The following is a 23,523-nucleotide window of genomic DNA, read 5'->3' as shown; positions in this document are numbered from 1 at the left end:
CAACCTTTGGCTTGTAGCTGCGTCACACCAGTCATTGGATTGAGGCCTACTGTAGTCTAGTATGACATTAATTACATCTGTAAAGACCCTATTTCCAAATAAGGTCGAATTTATGGTACCAGGGGTTAGGATTTGAGCATATCTTTTGGGATGGGGGGCACGGTTCTACCTATAATAGCTACTGTAGCCTGTGTAGCGGATCATGTTCTTATTTTATGTGGTCTAAAGCTTTTTCTCCAAATTATTAACTGTGTGTGTGGCCTAGATGGGTAAAAGCAAAAGATTTGGGCTTTTAGTCATAACTGGCACCTGACAGCGAGCATCTCAGTTTTAGCCTGTCTGGTCCACTTATAAAGCCTGGAGGAATTTCCAACCTCATTTTGTAAGGTCAGAGCACTTTGAGTCAAAGTGAATGTTGAGCTTAAATGTAGACTGTCTAAATTGATCATTTGGGGTTGCATATCTCACAGATAGGAAGACTAATTGTATTTTTCTCCTCAGGAGGTAGAAATTTTGAAAACTGAACTTGAGGCATCTCAAAGACATCTTGAAGGTAAAGAGGAAGCATTGAGAATTCTTCAAAGCAATGTAAGAAGTTACTTTTACACTTTCACCAGGTACACATTCCAATGATAGGTAGTATGGTTTTATCTTTTATTTTTTAAATTTAATTTTATTTTTATATTTTTGGCCATTCTGCACAGCTTGCCGGATCTCAGTTCCCCAACCAGGGATTGAACCCGGGCCATGGCAGTAAAAGTGCCGAATCCTGAACACTAGACCACCAGGGAACTCCCTGGTTATAGCTTTTAAAATAAAAGCATCCGTGTTTAATACAGTTTTTTTTTGAGCTATAGATTTTTAAAACAGCTTTATTAAGATATAACTTAACGTCATGAATTTCACTTGTTTTAAGCAATTTATTTTTACTAAACTTAGAATTGTGTAACTATCATCACAACTTAATTTAGAACATTTCCATCACCCCAAAAAAGGAACCTCTTACCCATTAGCAGTTATTCCCATTCCCATCCCCAGCCACCACTAATCTACTTTCTGCTTTATAGCTTTGCCTTTTCTATTTCATAAATAGAACCATACAGTATATGTCTAGATTCTTTTGCCTCTTGATTCTTATAGTTAGCGTATTTTGAAGGTTCATGCATGTTGTAGCATGTGTCAGTGCTTTCTTCCTTTTTTATTGCCAGATAATATTCCATTATATAGATATGCCACATTTTGTTTATCCATTTACCAGTTGATAGGTATTTTGGGCTATTATGAATAATGCTGCTATGAATGTTCATGTACATGTCCTTGTGTGCGAAATCCATTCATTCATTCTAACGTTCATTGGGAAAGGACCAAACCAAGATCTTCTGACTTTTGAACTATCAAACTCTATACAAAAGGTCTCTGTGGGAATCTCATCTCAAGGTACTTTTCTACTGTCTTAAAATAAAAATGTGAACTTCACCTTGCATATTAAGGGTGATTGGAAATTTAATTTATACTGTTACAATCTTTATTTTTCTTAGGCAATATTTGGCAAAGCCACAAGTCATACCCAGGCAGTGCTTCAAAAAACTGTGGAACAAAAGAGATCCTTGGAGAAGGTATTTGACCACATATAGCGTATAGTGTAGACTTGTTCAATTCAATAAGCTTTCAAATAGAATTCCCTTAAAAATCACCGTACCAGTGGATATGTCATTTGTGCATACCCTCTGCTAGGTGTACTTCAACTTCATACAGTCCCTTCCCTTTTGGAGCTTATAATCCAAAACAGATTGTCACATGGGCTAAGCCTGCCAAATCGACACTTCCTGTTTTTCTTCTTTTCCTATTTTTCTTCTTCTGCTTGCCCTGCAGAGCCTTCCTCTTTCTGATCATCTCATCTTCACTAAAAAGGTAGTTAAGAATCACCCTAGATGGTCATCTTCCTATTCCTGTTTTACTCTCCCTTGGTGGGAGTGTCCTGGGCTCAGACTTCCAGGAGTATATGTTGGGGTCTGCATGGGTTGGGGACAATGAGAAATCTAGGTTCAGGCCAACAAATTTGAAATGTTCCCTATAATAAGTAAGCTTCAGCAAAGCTTTTTGAGTGCTAAAGAGGCGTGTCATATGTGTTTATAAACATCATAGACTCTTTTTGAGCAGTAATTAGTTTTTTTGTCTTTAACCTATTTCTGTGAAGTGACTAAATGATTTATTTCAGATATTCAAAAGTCATGAAATGATTTATTTGTAGTAATTTCCTTGAAAGTGCTATTTTTTTCTATAGGAAATAAATGCCTTGCAGTGGGAAATAGAATTTGATCGCAATAGATTTAAAAATATAGAGGAATCTTGGATCCAAAGATATGACAGGTTTGTATATTATTATTCCATAATTTTTCTTTGGAAATTTTTAAACTGTGTATAATTCAAATGTAGCTTAGGCTTTCTTCTTTTTTGAGCACACTAAGTATAAAATTCAGGGAATTCCCTGGTTGTCCAGTGGTTAGGACTTGGTGCTTTCATTGCCATGGCCTGGGTTCAATCCCTGGTCGGGGAACTAAGATACTGCAAGCCACGTGGCACAGCCAAAAAAAAATAAAATAAAATAAGATTCATATTGCTTACCCACTTACCAGTTCCATATTTTACTGTTACTGTTAATTTTCTTTCTTTAAAAACTAGTATAAACTGTATATTAAAATACAGTTTAAGAGCCATGTTTCCCAAGTTATTTTAGCCTTGCACTGTTTTTTCAAAGTCTTTTGAGCAACTCTTGTATTAGTGTGAATTTATTTAATAACTTTGACCTTATGAATATGCTATAATTTAATCACTGAGAAATTGATTTGGTATCTGGGGTTATAGATGGCTTTAGTACCTAATTTTAAGATTTATTACTTCTTAACTCTTAATTTGAGATAATTGAAGACTTACAGAACAGTTGTAAGAATAGAACAACTCCTATATATCTTTCACCGAGATTCTCCAAATTTTAACTCTTTATCACATTTACTTTATCATTCTTTTTTCCTTTCTTTCGCTCTCTTTGTAGTTAAATACATAAATATAGAGGTAATATTTTCTGAACCATTGTGCATATATAGGGTCCCATTACTCTAAATACTTCAGTTTGTATTTTTTTTAAAAAGGGACGTTCTCGTTTATAACATAATATAGTTATAAAAATCAAGACCTTAACCCAATACTATTATTTAATGTGCCAACTATATTACCAACTATCTTAATAATGTTATATTATTCTTTATATTACCAACTATCTTAATAATGTTCTTAGAGCAAAAGAGAAAAAACAATTTCCCCTGTTCAGGACCAGTCCAGAACCACATGTTGCATTTGGTTGTCATGTCTAAATTTTAGTCTCCTTTAATCTGAAACAGTTCTTCAGTGCTTATCTTTTATAACCTTTACAGTTTTTTGAGGCGGACAGGCCCATTATTTTATAGAATATCCTACAATGAGGGTATCTGATGCTTCTGACTTGAATTGGGTTGTGCATTTTGGGCAATATTACCACTGAAGCAATGTATTCTTAGTCCATCACATCAGGAGGCATGTGGTGCTGATTTGTCCTATTCCTAGGATGTGAATCTTGATCACTCGGTTAAGGTATGGCGTCTGCCCTCATTCTCCACTATTAAGTCACTGTTTTTCCCCTTGTAATTAATAAGCATCTTGTGGAGAGATACTTGAAAATTATGTAACTATACTGTGACTCAGCAGACTTTTCACCCACTCGTTTTTGTATCCACTGATATTCTACCTGAAGCAATTATTACTACAGTGTTGCCAAATGGTAATTTTCTAATTCCCTTCTTCCTTCTACATTTGTATGTTGGCATTTTACTGTAAAAAAGAGTTTTTCCTTCTCATTTGTTTGTTTATACCAATACGGATTCAAGGATTCTTGCATTATTCAGTGGGTTAAAAGCTATTACTACCATAATTTCTTTTGATGCTTAAAATTTTCCAACTTTGGTCAGTGGGAGCCCCATCAGGCACAGGTGTTCCTGTGACTTTTTGACATTTATTTTTCTCTGAGCTCTTTCTTGCTTCCTGGTACAAGATATTCTAGGCCAGTATGCCTACAATATTAGGTATCTCTTCAAGGAGCAGCAGTTCCTTTTAATGGGGAATGGTGTTTAGAAATCAAGATCTGAGTGCTAGGTGTGCTCATTACTACTGAGGATTCACTGCGTGAAGTTCCTCTCAGAGGACAGAGCTGGAAAATACACAGATGCAGACACACATATATATACATCTATCTATCTGTCTTTCTGTGTCATCGATTTATCATCTATCTACCTGTCTCTTTATCATTTATGTATGTATGTATCTGTCACGTATCAATGAGATCATACTCATATCTCCAATTGCAGACCACCACCACAGGGTTCATCTTAGCCTTGCCCCTCTCTGCATTTGTAAGTCCCACAAGGAGACACCTGGCTCCAGTTACCCTGTATGTTTACTTATTTGTTCCATCACAGACTGTACAGAAAGTAACTTTAGAATTGCTAATACATACCATTGTAAAATCAAACCCATTAACTAGAGTTCCATATTTGTTTACAGTTTTGTTTTTAGCCTGAATTAAATTTAGCCTGAATTGTAATTAAAAACGGTCACCAGATCATCTGGTCTAATTTATAACTTTAAATAAAATACCTACCAAGACGTGATATTCCTAGGGAATATTACATGCTGTGCTTGGGACAGTCCTCGTATCATTAAAACGGTGGTCACGAAGTTAAAGTTTCTCAATTAAAAGTGAAATATGGTTCACATCACAAGAAAAAAAAAATTCTGTATCCATGTATGTGACGCATGTTGACTGTATTGTGGTGAACATTTTGTGATATGTACAGGTGTTGAGTCATTGTGTTGTACACCTGAACTAATGTAATATGTCAGTTATATCTAAAAAACAAAAAATGTAAATCTAAGACATTCCCTTTCCATGAATTACCTACAAATTAATAAAACCTGAAATCAGTTTCTCAAGCAATGTCTATAGCCCTTGAGGAATAAAGCACCTTTTTTTTTCCCCTTTATAAATTTATTTATTTATTTACTTATTTTTGGCTGTGTTGGGTCTTCATTGCTGCGTGCAGGCCTTCTCTAGTTGCTGAGAGTGGGGACTATTCGTTGTGGTGCATGGGCTTCTCACTGCAGTGGCTTTTCTTGTTGCGGAGCATGGGCTCTAGGTGTGCGGGCTTCAGTAGTTGTGGCACGTGGACTCAGTAGCTGTGGCTTGTGGGCTTAGTTGCTCTGCGGCATGTGAGATCTTCCCGGACCAGGGCTCGAACCCATGTCCCCTGCATTGGCAGGCGGATTCTTAACCACTGCACCACCAGGGAAGTCCCGATGGTGGGCAATTTAGGAACTCTTGTAAGTAATTCCAATTTTCATTCAATAGATAAAGCTCCCTATGTATCTTTTTCTTAAATTGAGGTATGATTGACATATAACAGTGTATTAGTTTCAGATGTACAATATAATGATTTGATATTTGTATATGTTGCAAAATGATCATCACAATAAATCTAGTTAATATTCATTGACGTACATCATTACAGTTTTTTTCTTATGTTGAGAACTTTTAAGGTCTACTCTCTTAGGAGCTTTCAAATACTGTACAATAATTGTTAGCTACAGGCTTCATGCTGTACATTGCATCCCCAGGACTTATTTATTTTACAACTGGAAGTTTGTACCTCCCTATGTATCTTTTTATGCAAATTTTGGAAGGTGACCTAAGCATGTAGTTGGTGTTCAAATGGTAATTAACTTGATTGAAACTTTAGTAAAGAGAATGAATGTTCAAAATAGATGACTTAGAGGTATTTCTGGTTCTCATACTTTCTCAGCTAAGTATACAGAAGGGTTAAGAGTAAGTTCAAAGTCTAACCACACTCCTTTAAATTTTTATTTTATTACATATATAAATTCTAGACTGTTTTGATGTAAGAAAAATTATATTAGAGTTTTCATGTTCTAATTATGGGATTAAATATTCTCATTCACCTACAAAGTATTAATGTTTTAGTTACTTGGAGGGTACTTTTTTCCAGGCTAAATTGTGAAAATGCAGTCCTCAAAGAAACTTTGAAACTGAAAACAGAAGAAATTAAAATGCTCAAGTCTGAAAATACAAGTAAGTAGAGTGGTATTTTGATAATTCTTTAAAAATACTATGTTAAAAGATCAGTTTTATATAGAATGTCCTATGTTAAGAACAAAGTATCAATAGACAAAGTGCTAATATTTTGAAGTAACATATTTTCAGGATAAAAGAGAAGAAATGCATCAGTTAGGTTTTTTTTTAACATCTTTATTGGAGTATACTTGCTTTACAATGTTGTGTTCGTTTCTGCTGTATAACAAAGTGAATCAGCTATATGTATACATATATCCCCATATCCTCTCCCTCTTGCATCTCCCTCCCACCCTCCTTATCCCACCTCTCTAGGTGGTTGCAAAGCACCGAGCTGATCTCCCTGTGCTATGCAGCTGCTTCCCACTAGCTATCTGTTTTACATTTGGTAGTGTATATATGTCAGTGTTACTCTCTACTTCGTCCCAGCTTACCATTCCTACTCCCCGTGTCCTCTAGTCCCTTCTTTACGTCTGTGTCCTGTCCTGCCCCTAGGCTCATCAGAACTATTTTATTTTATTTTTTTTAGATTCCATATATATGTGTTAGCATACGGTATATGTTTTTCTCTTTCTGACTTACTTCACTCTGTATGACAGACCCTAGGTCCATCCACCTCACTACAAATAACTCAGTTTCATTTCTTTTTATGGCTGAGTAATATTCCATTGTATATATGTGCCATATCTTTATCCATTCATCTGTCGATGGACACTTAGGTTGCTTCCATGTCCTGGCTGTTGTAAATAGTGCTGCAATGAACATTGTGGTACATGACTCTTTTTGAATTATGATTTTCTCAGGGTATATGCCCAGTAGGTGGGATTGCTGGGTCATCTGGTAGTTCTACTTTTAGTTTTTTAAGGAACCTCCATACTGTTCTCCATAGTGGCTGTATCAATTTACATTCTCACCAACAGTGCAAAAGGGTTCCCTTTTCTCTACACCCTCTTCAGCATTTATTGTTTGTAGATTTTTTGATGATTCTGACTGGTGTGAGATGATATCTCATTGTAGTTTTGATTTGCATTTCTCTAATGATTAGTGATGTTGAGCATCCTTTCATGTGTTTGTTGGCAATCTGTATATCTTCTTTGGAGAAATGTCTATCTAGGTCTTCTGCCCATTTTTGGATTCTTTTTTTTTTAATTAATTAATTACATTAATTTGGCTGCGTTGCGTCTTCGTTGCAGTGCGCGGGCTTCTCACTTGCAGTGGTTTCTCCTGTTGCGGAGCACGGGCTCTAGGCGCCTGGGCTTCAGTAGTTGTGGCGTGTGGGCTCAGTAGTTGTGGCTCATGGGCTCTAGAGCACAGGCTCAGTAGTTGTGGTGCACGGGCTTAGTTGCTCCATGGCATGTGGGATCTTCCCGGCCCAGGGATCAAACCTGTGTCCTCTGCATTGGCAGGCAGATTCTTAACCACTGTGTTACCAGGGAAGTCCAGGTTGTTTGTTTTTTTGATATTGAGCTGCATGAGCTGCTTGTATATTTTTTGGAGATTAATCCTTTGTCAGTTGCTTTGTTTTTAAATATTTTCTCCCATTCTGAGGGTTGCCTTTTTGTCTTGTTTGTGGTTTCCTTTGCTGTGCAAAAGCTTTTAAGTTTCATTAGGTCCCATTTGTTTATTTTGTTTTTGTGGTACGCGGGCCTCTCACTGTGTGGCCTCTCCCGTTGCAGAGCACAGGCTCCGGACGTGCAGGCTCAGCGGCCATGGCTCACGGGCCCAGCGGCTCTGCGGCACGTGGGATCTTCCCGGACCAGGGCGCGAACCCGTATCCCCTGCATCGGCAGGCGGACTCTCAACCACTGCGCCACCAGGGAAGCCCCCATTTGTTTATTTTTATTTCCATTTTTCTAGGAGGTGGGTCAAAAAGGATCTTGCTATGATTTATGTCAGAGCGTTCTGCCTGTTTTCCTCTAAGAGTTTTATAGTGTCTGGCCTTACATTTAGGTCTTTAATCCATTTTGAGTTTATTTTTGTGTATGGTTTTAGGAAGTGTTCTAATTTCATCCTTTTACATGTACCTGTCCAGTTTTCCCAGCACCACTTATTGAAGAGGCTGTCTTTTCTCCATTGTATACTCTTGCCTCCTTATCAAAGATAAGGTGACCATAGGTGCATGGGTTTATCTCTGGGCTTTCTCTCTTGTTCCATTGATCTATATTTCTGTTTTTGTGCTAATACCATACTGTCTTGATTACTGTAGCTTTGTAGTATAGTCTGAAGTCAGGGAGCCTAATTCCCCCAGCTCTGTTTTTGTTTCTCAAGATTGCTTTGGCTATTTGGGGTCTTTTGTGTTTCCATACAAATTCTGCAATTTTTTGTTCTAGTTCTGTGAAAAATGCCATTGTTAGTTTGTTAGGGATTGCATTGAATCTGTAGAGTGCTTTGGGTAGTATAGTCATTTTCACAATGTTGATTCTTCCAATCCAAGAACATGGTATATCTCTGCATCTGTTTGTATCATCTTTAATTTCTTTCATCAGTGTCTTATAGTTTTCTGCATACAGGTCTTTTGTCTCCTTAGGTAGGTTTTTTCCTGGGTATTTTATTCTTTTTGTTGCAGTGGTAAATGGGAGTTATTCCTTAATTTCTCTTTCAGATTTTTCATCATTAGTGTATAGGAATGCAAGAGGTTTCTGTGCATTAATTTTGTATCCTGCTACTCTACCAATTCATTGATTAGCTCTAGTAGTTTTCTGGTAGCACCTTTAGGATTCTCTATGTATAGTATCATGTCATCTGCAAACAGTGACAGCTTTACTTCTTCTTTTCTGATTTGGATTCCTTTTATTTCTTTTTCTTCTCTGATTGCTGTGGCTAAAACTTCCAAAACTATGTTGAATGATAGTGGTGAGAGTGGTCAACCTTGTCTTGTTCCTGATCTTAGAGGAAATGGTTTCAGTTTTTCACCATTGAGAACGATGTTGGCTGTGGGTTTGATCAGTTAGGTTTTCGAATTAAAAAAAAATTTGAGGTGAAATTCACCTAACTTAAACCATTTAAAAGTGAACAATTCATAACGCTTATAAACATCTAGTTCTAAAACGTATCCATGACTACAAAATAAAACCTTATACCCATTAAGCAATTTCTCCTGATTCTCCCTTTATCCTTTAGTTTTTATACTCAGTGTAAACAAAATGGTAGAGTACCTGATGTTTGAGGAACCTGAGTAGGTGTATGTTTATTGGGAATCTAGTAAGAAAAGTATAAAATTGTATAGTTATTCAACATAATTTTTTCTCATAAAAGTGTCTTCTGTGACTTTGTCACTAATACAAATATTTTTCAAAATATTATTTGACTCATTAAATTATATAGATGTATGTGTATATACACACACACACACGGCATATCTTTTATATAATGAGTCACTATATGACAAAAGTTAATGAAAGAGTATTAATGTGGTACCAACTTTTTAGAAATCTTTTTTTTGGCCACACCATGTGGCATGTGGGATCTTAGTTCCCTGACCAGGGATCAAACCTGGGCCCCTGGCAGTGAGAGCCCGGAGCCCTAACCACTGGACCGCCAGGAAATTCCCAGCAGAAACTCTTTTAAAGTGGTGGCTTGAAAGGCATAAAATGAGTGCTCAGTCAGGTCATGGGCCCGAGAGCGGCACTTTACATAGTGTAGTAAGTGAACTGTGGCAGTCCCCTGGATGAGAACTGCACACACAGATATGCTTCTCCACACCAGTGATTTGAGCAGATAGTGATTTCCCCCATGTTAGGTTGGTACCAGGACAGAAGTTGCTCATAACCACTACTCCTGTCCCTTCCTCCCTATCCTTCCACCCTATAAGAAGAGAGGGAAAGTTACTGTTACTCTGCTTTCCAGTAAGTAACAGGACCCCTCTTGTTCTAAATATTTGCGTTGAGAGCCTCTTGTGAAAACTAACTAAAAGAAAAGTCTGATAGAGTTTGGAGAGCTGGTAGAGTTGACTTTAATACAATATATGAGATTTCATCATCTGATCGTCTCACAGTGTGGATAATTAGCCTTTGTATGTTCTCCTTTTGAAAATCCTACAAAGTTTCTTTGAGCAAATGAAGACCAGACTTCGGTTGCAAAATTATTTCCACATTAAAAATAACATTTTATCTAGTTTTAACTCACTTGATACCCACTATTCTATCAAATTTTCTGGTTGGAGACAGATTTTGTGGGTAGTTGTATATCCCTTGCTTAGAAGAAGTATGCGGTGTTGGTTTAACTGGATTAGGTGAGGCTGGGGTTAGACCTCCTAACACTTTCTTACATGGCCCTTCCTAGTTTTGAATCAACAGTATTTGGAGGCCCTCGCCATGCTTGATATCAAACAGCAGAAGATGGCTCAGGAAAACACATGCCAGGACACAAGTGGCTTTACAGAGGTTTCAGGTCTTGAGGTAGGTAAGCAGGTATGAAAGTTTAGTAGGAGGGAAATTTTCCACTTCCATTTTCTTTCTGCTGTCGCCATCAGCTCCACTTCTAGGATAGAACCATACTTAGCAATTTGAGACCGAGGGTGAGAGAGGCCCAGGTCCACTCTTCAGCCGTGCTGGTACCATACCTTTCAGGCACAGCATTCTTGGACATTAGGGGATGTGCTAGCCACTTCCTGTCTCTTTTATTTCCTTTTTCTTTTTAGCAGAAAGTATGTTAGTAGTATCTTCCCTGGGTAGAGGCTTACAGCATCAGAGTACTTTGCCACACATTTTTTAATCTGATCTTCGTAATGGTCTTTTGAGGGCTGCAAAGCAGGTATTATCCCCATTTTACAGAGGAGGAAACTCAGGCTCAGATAGTTTTGGTTACTTTCCCAAAGTGATGCAGTCACTCTGGGGTTGAACCAGGTCCAGGACAAAGATCTGCTGATGCATTGCTAATTGCTTGCTGAGGTGTGAAATGTCTTACAAATGTCCTGGGGACTCATGAGGAATAAGCGTACCAGTGGAGTGAGAAGGGGTAGCCATTCACTTATTATAGAATTTCAAATAAAGCAACTAGTACTAATAATAGCAAATACATAGTCCTTAGTAAGTGCCAGACACTAAGTGATTCACATAGATTAACACATTTAATTCTCACAACTACCAAATAAGGTGAGTACAATTAAATCCCTGTTTTACAAATGAGGTAATTTTGGCACAGAAGGTTTAAGTGATTTGCCCAAAGTCAGAAAGCTACTAAGTGGTGGAGCTGGGATTTACACCCAGGTAGAGTTTAGAGTCTGTGCTTTTGATCACCATGCTCTACTGCCTGGGTGGAAAACTAGTGTAATAGCAAAAAAAAGAAAAATAAAAGAAACTGAGTGGAGAGAAAGTTCAGAAAAAGCGTGCTTTATTATAATCTTGAGTAGGCTCTAAGTAACGTTATGGCAGGCAAGAACGTGGGCCCTGAGCCAGGTGATGAAGGAGCACTGAGGTAAGGACATAGAATTAGGATGCAGAGGTCCCTGCAGAAACCTTGCATTTTTATATTGGCCCTACCCAGGTCTTAAGTTGTTTTTGGCAACTTTCGCAGGGACAATCATCAGGAGCGGGAAGTTGAAAAGGGAAGATACCAATCTGCCACATAGCCGCCATTTGTACACTTGAGTCAACTGAAAGCTCACTGTGTACTTCACAGTTATCATTAATGCAAGAAGGAATTTTCTGAAATAGCCTTTACACTAAGAGAGACCGTGGAATCTTCCTCTCTAAACAGTCTCTAAAATAAGATTCTGTTTTAAGCCAGTCCATGTGAAATTTATAGCAGCAGGAAGCTTAGACAATAATTTTGTAGTATGTTCCACATGAAACTTTAAAAGATATGGCACAATATGTTACATAGACCGCCTCCATTAAATTGGAAGCTGTTGGAATATTTTGGGAAAGCAACTTGTGGTTAGTTGCCAAAATGGGTTTTTTAAAAAAAGTACAACAGGGCTTCCCTGGTGGCGCAGTGGTTGAGAGTCCGCCTGCCGATGCAGGGGACGCGGGCTCGTGCCCCGGTCCGGGAAAATCCCACATGCCGCGGAGCGGCTGGGCCCTTGAGCCATGGCTGCTGAGCCTGCGCATCCGGAGCCTGTGCTCCGCAACGGGAGAGGCCACAACAGTGAGAGGCCCGCGTACCGCAAAAAAAAAAAAAAAAAAAAAAAGTACAACAGTTTTTGCTTTTCTTCTGGCTACAGCGGTCAACCAGGAGTGACCCACATGGATTAGTTTCTTCATTGTGATCCAAAGACAGGTTTTGAAGGATCAGGGCCATATGCAATTCCAGAACAGTGGATGAGCCAAGAAATATATTAAGAATTTATTACATGATCATAGACCATTTTTTTAGGAGTGGCAGGATGATTGTTTTCCTTAGAATTCACTCATTTCTGAGCATGCATCTCTCCTGGCAGGACCTGACAGTAATGAATGCTGGGTAGCAAGGCCAAACCCAGTCACAGGAAATCCATATTGTGGATGTTTAGATTTACTTCGTTAGGTCAAGTTCCTGCCAAGAACTCAGAAGTATAGGAAACTGGTACCAAGTGAAAGGTTTTGGAGCGTGAGCAGAAGGAATGCAGAATTCTTGTGTATTTTTGTTCTAAGTAGTAAGTCTCTCCTCATTTGTAAATTTCCCCTTGGGTCCTGAAATCATGGTCTCAGCTTCCTATTTTTTCCTTTGCAGTTTCTTTGAATTAGGTGCTTGAATAAAATGTGCATGGGTTTGTGTGTGCGCCCCGTGTTTGTGTACGGCTGAGCAACGTGACACTTAGTAACGGATAATTCTTTTGGATTTAAAGCTTGCAGTCCTGGGAGCCTGCCTTTGTCACGGTCCCAGAGGGAGCCCCTGTACCTGTGCCAGACTGGCAGCATCTACTCGGAAAATGCTCCTTCAGGTCAAACAGGAGGTATTGTGTTATCAAAACAGTAAAAGCTTTGGTTTTGCTTCTCCATTAACACAAAGTAGAATAAATGGAAGTATATGTAATAATTAGCTTAATTTGGTAGTCTTTGGCTGTGGAACTTATTCTTAGTTTTAAATGATAACATTAACATATAAACTGGATTTTATTTACATTACTTGGCACGATATTGCAGCCATGAAAAGTTGTTTGCCTGTGTTTTAGTTAATATTTCCTAAGTTCATATTTCTTTTGTCTATACATGGCCCTAAAATTACTAGATATTAGAGGAAAAGGCACACATGCTTAAAATCACCAGGATGTGCAACACCGATTAGGCGAGAGATAAACATGAAGCTTATTAGAAAAGCTGCAAGGTACAGTTGAAGGAACCCTTATGCCAGCCAGACCTAGGTTTGAATCTCAGCTCCATCATTTTCCAGCTTTGTGGCTTTGGACGCGTATGTTAAATGGAGGCTAATAACTAGTTTGGAGGGTGGTTGTCAAAAATAAACACGGTAGACATATAATGTTTAGCACCGGGCCATGCCTGGCATTTAATCAAATGATAGCTGCCATTATCATTAGGCTTTCACAACAAATACAGTATGGACCGTAATTTTTAAAACGTTTTTATTGAAGGTTTGGAATTTAGTCTTCAGAGTATATATGAAAGCAAACAGCTAAACATTAGCAATTCATCAGGAAAAGCATAAGATTACAAAGATCAGAGTCAGCTGTGGGAGGTATCTGAAAGATGGTATTCATAATTGTTTTCAGTGGTATTTTCTGGCATGGCCCAAGGCAGAACTGAAATGCAGCCGTTGGCATCCTCCCTTCTTCCTCGTTGGGCAGGACATACACAAGGCCCGTCTAGGATAATGAGGTCTAAGAGTAGGATTACCAGGGAACTGATAGGCACAAGAGAAACTCCTGGTAATCTAGTTCAGAGTGGGCAGCTACTGCAGAAGAGAATGGCGTGTAGTAATTAGATTAAGCGGATGCAATAGATCAAGGGCAGGCAGAAAACTCCTACTGCATTTGCTAATCTGACTCAGCATTCAGGAAAGAATTGTTCTGGTTTTGCCTCTAACACCTCTCAAACTTTCTTTCAAAACCAGTTGGAACTTCTGCAGAAGAGTAAAGAAGAAGCCTACATAATGGCAGATGCATTCAGAATTGCATTTGAGCAACAATTAATGAGGAAAAATGACCAGGCACTAAGATTGACACAAATGGATAAAATGTGTAAGAAAGCAACAAAAGGGACAGATTGGAAGCACCTTAAAGATGATGGTAAATATGAATTATAATGGTAATAATCAGGTATAAGGTAATTTCAGTTGTTTTTGGTTATAATCATAGTTGATTAAGCAGTTAATATGGTGAATATAATTGAAATTTCACATATAGTTATGATTTATCTAAAAATATAACAACCATGGGAAAAAAGGAGTCACTGGATGTTACTTACGCAGATGAAACCATAAAGTAACAGGAGAATCTCTTTTTTGGTAGAGATTTTTAGTGGAAAAAATTTATAATAAGAGCACTAGAACCCAACAGTGGAACCCAACATTAAATCTATCTAATTAAACTTTATTGAAATGTGTGACTTTGGAAGGAGACACTGAGCAGTAGAGAAATAATCTTAAATTGGACAAATTAATAAAATATTCTTATAAAAAGTGAAACAGAAGTTAAGGTTTAGGTTTTGGTTCACAAGCCTATCAAAAGTTCATGGCCATTTTGGAGTCATTATGGTATTAGTGTAAACAAAATATACAAAAATGGCATGAGAGAATAAACTGCCATTGAAGTATGTAGACTGTCCAATATAAACAAAGTAGCTGTTATTTTTCAGAAATTTTAGTTTCTCTAAATGGTCAATCTCAATTTTCATTTGTAAGTATTATTCAGTAGGCTTCATATTGCTTCAATTTAAAATTCCAATTTGAAACCATTTATCAGTCAAGAAAGATTAAAGTGAAGTTTATTAAGAAGTGTAAATTTTTAGTATTCAAATTCTGACATGACCCTGTTTCTAAATCTTTTTTGACAAAAATCCATAATCCTAGTTCCAGTATCTCTCATTTTCAGATGAATTTAGGACCAATAAGAATCTTATAGTATTAAAAATGAAACTTTTAATAATAGATACCTAATTTTGTTTGAAATATCTCTTTTCAAACAGTGCATATTAGCATTAGTATAGGGGTCAAGTGTTGTGAATTTTAGCTTCATTAACTAAACTTTACCCACCTCTGCTGAAGTGTTAAGAAACAGCTTATAGGGATAATAAAAACAGAAGTAGTAAACAAGAACTGTGAAAGGAGGTGAAAGCAGATTATAAAAGCTATGTATTTAGTCAAGTGGAAGTCAGGGCAAAAGGGGGGAAATAATGTTCCTCCACTCTTGTTCGTTCTTAATCAGGCATTCCACATTGTACTGAAATTAACTTCTAAAGGTGTTTTCTGATATGAGACTGACAGAGGCCAGTGTGCAAATATAATGGCTAAGTCCTCAACAGTCACTTATAATAAAAAAATAAGTAGTATTTATATGGCTGTTTTCTATAATAATCCCTTGATAAAAGGTAAAGGTATAACCTTAATGTCAAGGTAAGTGATTTGCCAGGGAAATAAGCTAACATAGTCCAATGTACTTAGCCTTTGAGGAATTGGTGGAAAACATTAAGAATATCTAGTTCTACCGTGAACAACAAATGTGTAGGTGATCTTCCTCAAGTACCTCTTCTTTCAGTGAGGCCCTTGATAGGAGCTGGGTTGCAAAATTTTCAAAGGTATACTCTCAGAGGGCAGCCTAGGTGTTTTTTGTGTTGTTAACTGAAGTCAAATCCCTTTGAAAATCTGATTTTGTTTTGATGGAAGGTAGAGAGAAGAGTAGGGAGAAAGAATAGAAGCGGTAGATTCATATTCAGTTCAGCACTTGTACTCATTTTATATTCCAGAATTCCTGCCTTTCTTAGCTTTTTACAGAATTCAGGAACTTCTCCATAGAAAATACGATTTGAGAGGTACAGCTCCCAATCTTTGCTTTCTGTTAAGGTACTGAGAGAGACTGGAAGCAGAATTTAAAATAATTAGTTTATCTCTGAAAAGCCTTTACAAGTCCATAAAAGGTTTAGTAGCTCTCTGTTTCTTAGTGACAAGACTTTGATTCATTTTAATATACTTCAGTAATCTGGTACAAGATGACTGTTACAGGTCATTTTCTTATTTGTGGTTAACACTGTGTTAACTTTTCTTCTTGATAAGGCTGCTTAGACAAGTTCTGAGAGATAGCTTATAAGCATGTTTCCTTTTTTTTAGATTGAAAATAGAGACAGATTCATCCACTCTCAGAACTGGTGAGCTGGTCAACTTGTCTGGCTTTTCCCCCTTGCCACAGCTGCTATTGAAGAAGGTCAGGTGTGAGGCCCAGTCGCTGTGGTTTATCAGGATTGGGTGGAAAGGGAATTGTCCCTTTAGACTTTATCTGATCATTAGACCATTTGCACAGCATTCTAAAAACATTCTTGAAACTTTCTTTGTATAAATCTATAAATTTTGTATTTTCTGCTACAAATTGCATCCTTTCTATGGATGAAGAAGAATATCAGTGTACATATTCCAGGATGTGGACTTTTAAGCATTATGTCAGTAGCTGGGCTAGGTGCTTTCACAATTGTTTTTTTTTAATTGTGATAAAATATGCATAAAACTTACCGTTCTTTTTTAAGCAGGTACATTTTTTTTTAACATCTTTATTGGAGTATAATTGCTATACAATGGTGTGTTAGTTTCTGCTTTATAACAAAGTGAATCAGTTATACATATACATATGTCCCCATATCTCCTCCCTCTTGCGTCTCCCTCCCTCCCACCCTCCCTATCCCACCCCTCCAGGCGGTCACAAAGCACCAAGCTGATCTCCCTGTGCTATGTGGCTGCTTCTCACTAGCTATCTATTCTCCCTTTGGTAGTGTTATGTATGTCCATGCTTCTCTTTCACTTTGTCCCATCTTACCCTTCCCCCTCCCCATATCCTCAGGTCCCTTCTCTACATCTGCGTCTTTATTCCTGTCCTGCTCCTAGGTTCTTTAGAACCATTTTTTTCAAAACTTACCATTTTAACCATTTTTAAGTGACAAGAAGTCCATTCTCATTGTTGTATAATCATCACCACCATCCATCTCCAGAACTTTTTCATCTTCCCAAACAAACTCTGTATCCCCATTCAGTACTAACTGCCCACTCCCTTCCCCCAGCCCGTGCTCTATTATTCAATGGCACAGCAACCCAACAATAGAGCATAGGTACTATTATTCTCATTCTGGAAGTGAGGATATGTAGCTCAGAGAACTTGTCCAACATGATACCATTAGGAAGTGGTTAAATGGGGATTCAAGTCCAGGTCTTTCTGGCTCTAAAGCAGAGTTTGCATGGTTCAGAGGCCACCTGTCTGCAGACATGTTTTGTTGGGAGTGAATAGTGTTCTCAAATATTGTGGGCAGGTGGCTAACCTTTACACTGGGAGATTTCACATGCAAGTGTGCATTGCTGGCTCCTTTGGAAGACTGAGATTATCAGGTAGCACAGGCTGCATTCTCCCATGGGCAGCTGCTGAGCAATGAGAATGGGAGGGCGCTGCTCTGGGTTCTCACACTGTGGCCTCTCACCTGCGTTTGCAATCCTGGCTCTAAAGTCTGCTTTTCCCACTGCACTGTGCTGCCTGACTCACTTGTGCTAGAGGTCACCTGAAGAGGACAAGGTCCTGGCTGATTTAGTAATGAATTAGCCTTGGTTCACGCTTACCTCTTTGTCTGGAAGTACTTCAGTGAGTGTCTTTTTGTGTCTCAGCTGGATTTTCATGTTCCATTTTAGGGTTACCATCACAAAGGAGTAAGAAGACCTTAGGGCAGAAACTGTTGGGTATGCTCCCTTTGGAAAACAGTTCTAAGAGTACTGGTGACCAGCATGATCCTCAGGAAGTCTTTAAGACGTTAACAGATTTGGTTAGTATCTTTGCTTTTTGTTAGAGGCTGTGGATGAGCTTATCTTTTTCCTTCCTATTAATTCAACTCTTTATCGCTCTATACTTGACCTTTATGCTCTGTTCCCATTTCAGGTACCATTTTCCAGAATTATGATCTTCATCTCCTTAAACACCCCACACATGCTTCCCACTTCTCCCATCCATGTTCTTCCTGTGCAGCTTTAAAGCTCCACCTCTGAAAAGAGGAGGCTCCCTGTAATTAAGTCCAGGCATCTCCATCATCTGCAGTTACATATACAGTTCATGACAAGACTTATATATTCAGGAATTTTTAGTGTTCAACGAACTTCCTCATGCATTATATCCTTTAATCATTACCACAACCCTGAAATCGGTCCTGTTATCCTCAATTTCATAGATGACTATACAAAGAAACTCATGTTATATGAACATACTTATCTATAGAAGAGTATTAAAGTTTATTTGCATATAAAAATATAAAAACAATTTTTATATAAATAACTTCAACATTCTTTCAGAGGTAAGTACATATTGGTATTATATATACATATATACACATATACACACATACCATGTAAATATATACTTCTTTCTCCTTTCTCTTCAGATGACTTAAAAAATTTTTCGATAGAACGCTGTTTTCTATTTTTCCTTTAAAAAAAAAATCCTCAATACCATGTAGCATAATGCTTAGGAATCAGTGGATACCTAATTGATTTATTCATACTGACTGGCTTAGACTGGAGGTTGAACATTTTCATGAAATACTTCTGACTATAGCTCTGTACTCTGTGATATACTAACTGGTATGTTTTTAATTTCTGTGCATGCAGTTAAATGATAAAGAAGAAGCTTTGGCTCATCAAAGAAAAGTTAGTTACATGCTTGCTCGGGCTTTGGAAGACAGAGGCACCACCTCAAAAGAGAATAAAGAAAAAAATCCTATGAAAGACAATTCTCCATTAAAAAACCCCTGGCAGAAAACTTCAGAATTCCCTGTTTTACGTGATCCTGTACATTCAAGTGTTCAAATTTTTAATTCTGTGGGCTGCATTTGTTCAATTCAGCACTTTCAAACAGATCAATACTACACAAGAACTCTTAAAAGATCCTGTTCTTTGCCATCAAATATCATGTACTGAAGACAAACCAGTTGAAATTAGAACTGAGAGCTGCTTATATCGAGACTGTGAAAACGGACCATGTAAATGTTGCTACATCTTCAGAAGTTGTGTTTTCTGGGTATTCTAAATTTGGGGAAGCAGCTTTATAAATGTTCTCTACAAGACATTTATTAGTATTCTGTGTTGACATATTTATAAATTATATTACTATATTTTTGAAATTTTCAGTATTTGCCAACATCTTAAAAACAAAGAAATAGTGACTTTGAGAAGAAAATTAACTATTTAGATTGACTTATAGGGATCTTTTGGCTCAAGCAACAAGAGTGACTGTTACTTTTTGGAATACATTTATCTGGTTTTGTGTTTTTCTGGATTTTTCATTTGCCATATAAAGTTTAAAAATAATTTCCTTCACTTCAATAAAAAAGTTACTATGGTGGGACTTTGGCAGCAGTATATTCAAAGTCATTGCTAGTTACCTATTTCATAGCTTCCTTTTTGTCAGAGTGGTGACATTCTGTAGCCAGATCTATGCAGAATTCTGGCATTTAGGCCACTCTGAATTAACTTCTTGGTTTTGATGCTGAATTTTAGGCCATTTAAAATTATTTTCTCTTTCTAGAAATATTACATAGTAATAATCTTTAATATCTTTTGGGAATATTACTATATTAATAGCATCACAATGATATCAAAGGAAGTGCATTGTCAGCAGTTATAAAACTTATCTAATCTCTAGTGAAAAGAAAAGATATTACTACTTAATTAGATAGCTAACAGTAGGATAATAAGGTAACAATATAAACCATTTATAGCTGTGTTATAGGAACAGCACTGGTTGGCATTAATAATAATAAAAGTTGAAAAATTGGCAAATACATTTTGAAAAAAGGAATAATGAGGATCTACTGTTGCCAGATATTAAAATGTATTATCCTATCAACTATATTCCAATATAAAACAAAAATTAAATTAAAAAAAATGTATTGTCCTGATGGTAATACAAAGCTACGTTATTTAAAACAGTGTAACAGCAGGTCAATGAGAATCGGATAAAGACCATACACAGACCTAGTATATATAATAATTTAACATAAAAGGTAGGGAAAGGAAGGATCTGGGATTATTTAATAATACCAAAGTGGGAAGTGTAAAAAAAAAATGACATTACAAAAACTAGAAAGAAGTATGTGTGTATATAAAACAAACTCAAATAAATTGATAAAATTTATATTCCAATTGATAAATGGACAGAGGATCTGAATCAGTCTCCTCAAGTAAAGGAAACAAAAGCAAAAATAAACAAATGGGACCTAATTAAACTTAAAAGCTTTTGCACAGCAAAGGAAACCAACAAAATGAAAAGACAACCTACTGAACAGGAGAAAATATTTGCAAATGATACGATAAAGGATTAATGTCCAACATACATAAACAGCTCATACAACTCAACATCAAAAGAACAAACAACCCAATTAAAAAATGGGCAGAAGCCTTGAAAAGATATTTTTCCAAAGAGGAAATGCAGATGGCCAACAGGCACATGTCAAGATGCTCAACATTGCTAATCATCAGGGAAATGCCAATCAAAACCACAATGAGACATCACCTCACACCTGTCAGAATGGTTGTCATCAAAAACACAAATGTTAGCGAGGATGTGGAGAAAAGGGAAACCTTATACACTCTTGGTGGGAATGTAAACTGGTGCAGCCAATGTGGAAAACAGTATGAAGGTTTCTCAGAAAACTAAAAATAGAACTACCACATGATCCAACAATTCCACTCCTGGGTATATATCCAAAAAAACCCCAAATCATTGCTTCATAAAGATACATGCACCTCAATGTTCACAGCAGCATTATTCACAATTGCCAAGGTATGGAAGCAACCTAAGTGTCCATAAACAGATGATGGATAAAGAGGATGTTGTATCTATACATACAGTGGAATACTACTCAGTCATAAAAAAGAACGAAATTTTGCCATTTTGCAGCAACATGGATGGACTCGGAGGGCATTATGCTAAGTGAAATAAATCACAGAGACAAATACTGCATGATATCACTTATATGTAGAACCTAAAAAAATACAACAAACTAGTGAATTTAACAACAAAGCAGCAGACTCACAAATACAGAGAACAAACTAGTGGTTGCAGGGGGAGGGTTCATATAGGGGTGGGGAATGAGGGTACAAACTATAGGGTGTGAGACAGGCTCAAAGATGTATCCTACAACATGGAGAATACAGCTGATATGTTGTAATAGCTGAATGGAAAATACCTTTAAAAATGGTATTAAAAAAAAAAACTGAACCAACAGTTCACAGAGGAGGGATTAGCAACACAGTAGAAATCAAAGAAAAGTAAATTAGCATGAGGTATCAAATTAGCAAAGACCCCAAACAGTATGAATGCTAGAGATGATGAAGTGAAATAGATTCTTACATAAAGGTTAACGAATGCATTCATTTGGGATACCACATTCAATTTTTTCGCGTATATGCTCAGAAGTGAAGCTGCTGGATCGTATGGTAATTCCATTTTAAATTTCTTGAGGAAACACCACAGTTTCCCACAGCTGCTGGCACTGTTTTTATACATTCCCACCAATAGTTTACAAGGGTCCCAATTTCTCCACATGCTCACTGACACTTGTTATTTTCTGGGTTTTTTTGGTAGTAGTCATCCTAATAGGTACAAGGTGATAATCTCACTGTGGTTTTGACTTGCATTTCCCTAATGATTAGTGATGTTGGGCATCTTTTCATGGGTTTTTTTGGCCATTACTATATCATCTTTGGTGAAATGTCTATTTCAAGTCCTTTGCCCATTTTTTATTTGGATTTTGTTGTTGAACTATAACAACAACATATATTCTTCACAGATTCTGGATATGAACCCCTTATCAGATACATGATTTGCAAATATTTTCTCTCATTCCATAGGTTGCCTTTCCATTCTATTGATTACGTTCCTTTGATGCACACAAGCTTTTAATTTTGGTATAGTCCAAATGGTCTATTTTTTACTTTTGCTGCCTGTGTTTTGGGGTCATATCCAGGAAGTCCCTGCCAAATCTGATGTCATGAAGCTTTCCCTCTATGATATTTTCTAAGAATTTTTATAGCTTTAGGCCTGGTGTTCAGGTCTTTGATATATTTTGAGTTAGTTTCTGTATACAGTGTAAGGTAAGGGGCTTCTTCATTTTTAAGAACTACCGAACAGCTACTGGGGGTGTAAACTGATACAACTACTTTGGAGAAATGTGGCAATATCAACACTAATTGAAAATACACACTATGACCTCACGATTACAATTCTAAGTATGTACATTAGAGAAACGCTTGCATGTGCATATAAACAATCCTTTTTAAATAACCTAAATGTCCATGTGACAGAATTCTCAAGATGGCCCTCTCATGATTCCTGTCCTGATTATTCAAGCACTAATCTAGTAACTGCTATGAAGGGATTTTTAAGATGTATAATTAAGCCCTTAGTGAGCTGACATCATTTATCAGGTGAGTCCTTTAAAAAAAAAAAAAAGGCAGAATTTTCTCTCTTGGCAGCGATGAGGAAGCCAGACAGATTTGACACTGTTGCCGGTTTGCAGATGGAGAGTGACATGCAACAAGGCAAGTGGACTGCCTTAAGAAGCTAAGAGAGGCCCCTGGCTGACAACCAGCAAGGATAAGGAGGCATGAGCATTAAAATGGCATGAACTGTATGAACTCGGAAGCAGATTCTTCCCTAGAGCTTCAGAGAAGAGCCCAGAGTCCAACTGACACCATGATATTGGCCTATGCAAAAAAAACACAGTTGAGCCATGAGAGGTAACTGACCTACAGAACTGGGAACTAAGTTTTAAAGTTTTGAGTAAGAATAAAAATGCTGTATGAGATGTACTGTCTACCACTAAAATTGTGAGACCCAAAACAGTACTGTATACTACTACATGCATTCTTATAGCAGTATAAAATCATGGAAGGACACACTCATTTCCTGAGAGTCATTCTCTTTTGGGGAGGGTAAAAAGGAAAAAATAAAATGGAATGATGTGTTAAAGGGTTAAAGGGAGCTCAATTTTATCTGTAATGTTATTTTTTTTTCCTATTTAGTATATTAACATATGTTAAGTCAGGGTAGCAGGTATTTGGTATATTACTACTATCTTTCTATTTTAAAATAATACCCCCTTTACTACAAATCTGTAATGCTATATGGGCCAGATCATTAAAATAACTGATAGTTATTTTTATTAAGAATTCCTTAATGCATTTTCAACTCTACATTTCAGAGAATTAAACTTATCTTACTGTTGCACTCTAAT

The 23,523-nt window shown here is 37.1% G+C and overlaps 1 protein-coding gene across 8 annotated transcripts in view; it reads left to right on the top strand.

The window, feature by feature from the left end:
* Positions 1 to 20,366, top strand: part of CCDC125 (coiled-coil domain containing 125) — a 33,386-nt gene extending 13,020 nt beyond the window's left edge. For 5 of the 8 annotated variants that reach the window (XM_060143054.1, XM_060143058.1, XM_060143055.1 and 2 more), the window contains 9 exons: positions 502 to 588; positions 1,539 to 1,616; positions 2,285 to 2,370; positions 6,093 to 6,175; positions 10,457 to 10,572; positions 12,942 to 13,049; positions 14,165 to 14,339; positions 17,930 to 18,060; positions 18,896 to 20,366. In XM_060143054.1, the coding sequence (XP_059999037.1) occupies positions 502 to 588; positions 1,539 to 1,616; positions 2,285 to 2,370; positions 6,093 to 6,175; positions 10,457 to 10,572; positions 12,942 to 13,049; positions 14,165 to 14,339; positions 17,930 to 18,060; positions 18,896 to 19,204 (1,173 nt within the window). In that variant the 3' untranslated portion in view covers positions 19,205 to 20,366. The remainder of the gene's footprint in view (positions 1 to 501; positions 589 to 1,538; positions 1,617 to 2,284; positions 2,371 to 6,092; positions 6,176 to 10,456; positions 10,573 to 12,941; positions 13,050 to 14,164; positions 14,340 to 17,929; positions 18,061 to 18,895) is intronic. The other 3 variants (XM_060143053.1, XM_060143060.1, XM_060143059.1) reach the window with 3 other exon arrangements.
* The last annotated feature ends 3,157 nt before the right edge of the window (positions 20,367 to 23,523 follow it).

This window comes from Lagenorhynchus albirostris, chromosome 3, assembly GCF_949774975.1.
Source record: "Lagenorhynchus albirostris chromosome 3, mLagAlb1.1, whole genome shotgun sequence".
Taxonomy (NCBI): Eukaryota; Metazoa; Chordata; class Mammalia; order Artiodactyla; family Delphinidae; genus Lagenorhynchus; species Lagenorhynchus albirostris.
This window is presented reverse-complemented; position numbering and strand designations above follow the sequence as displayed.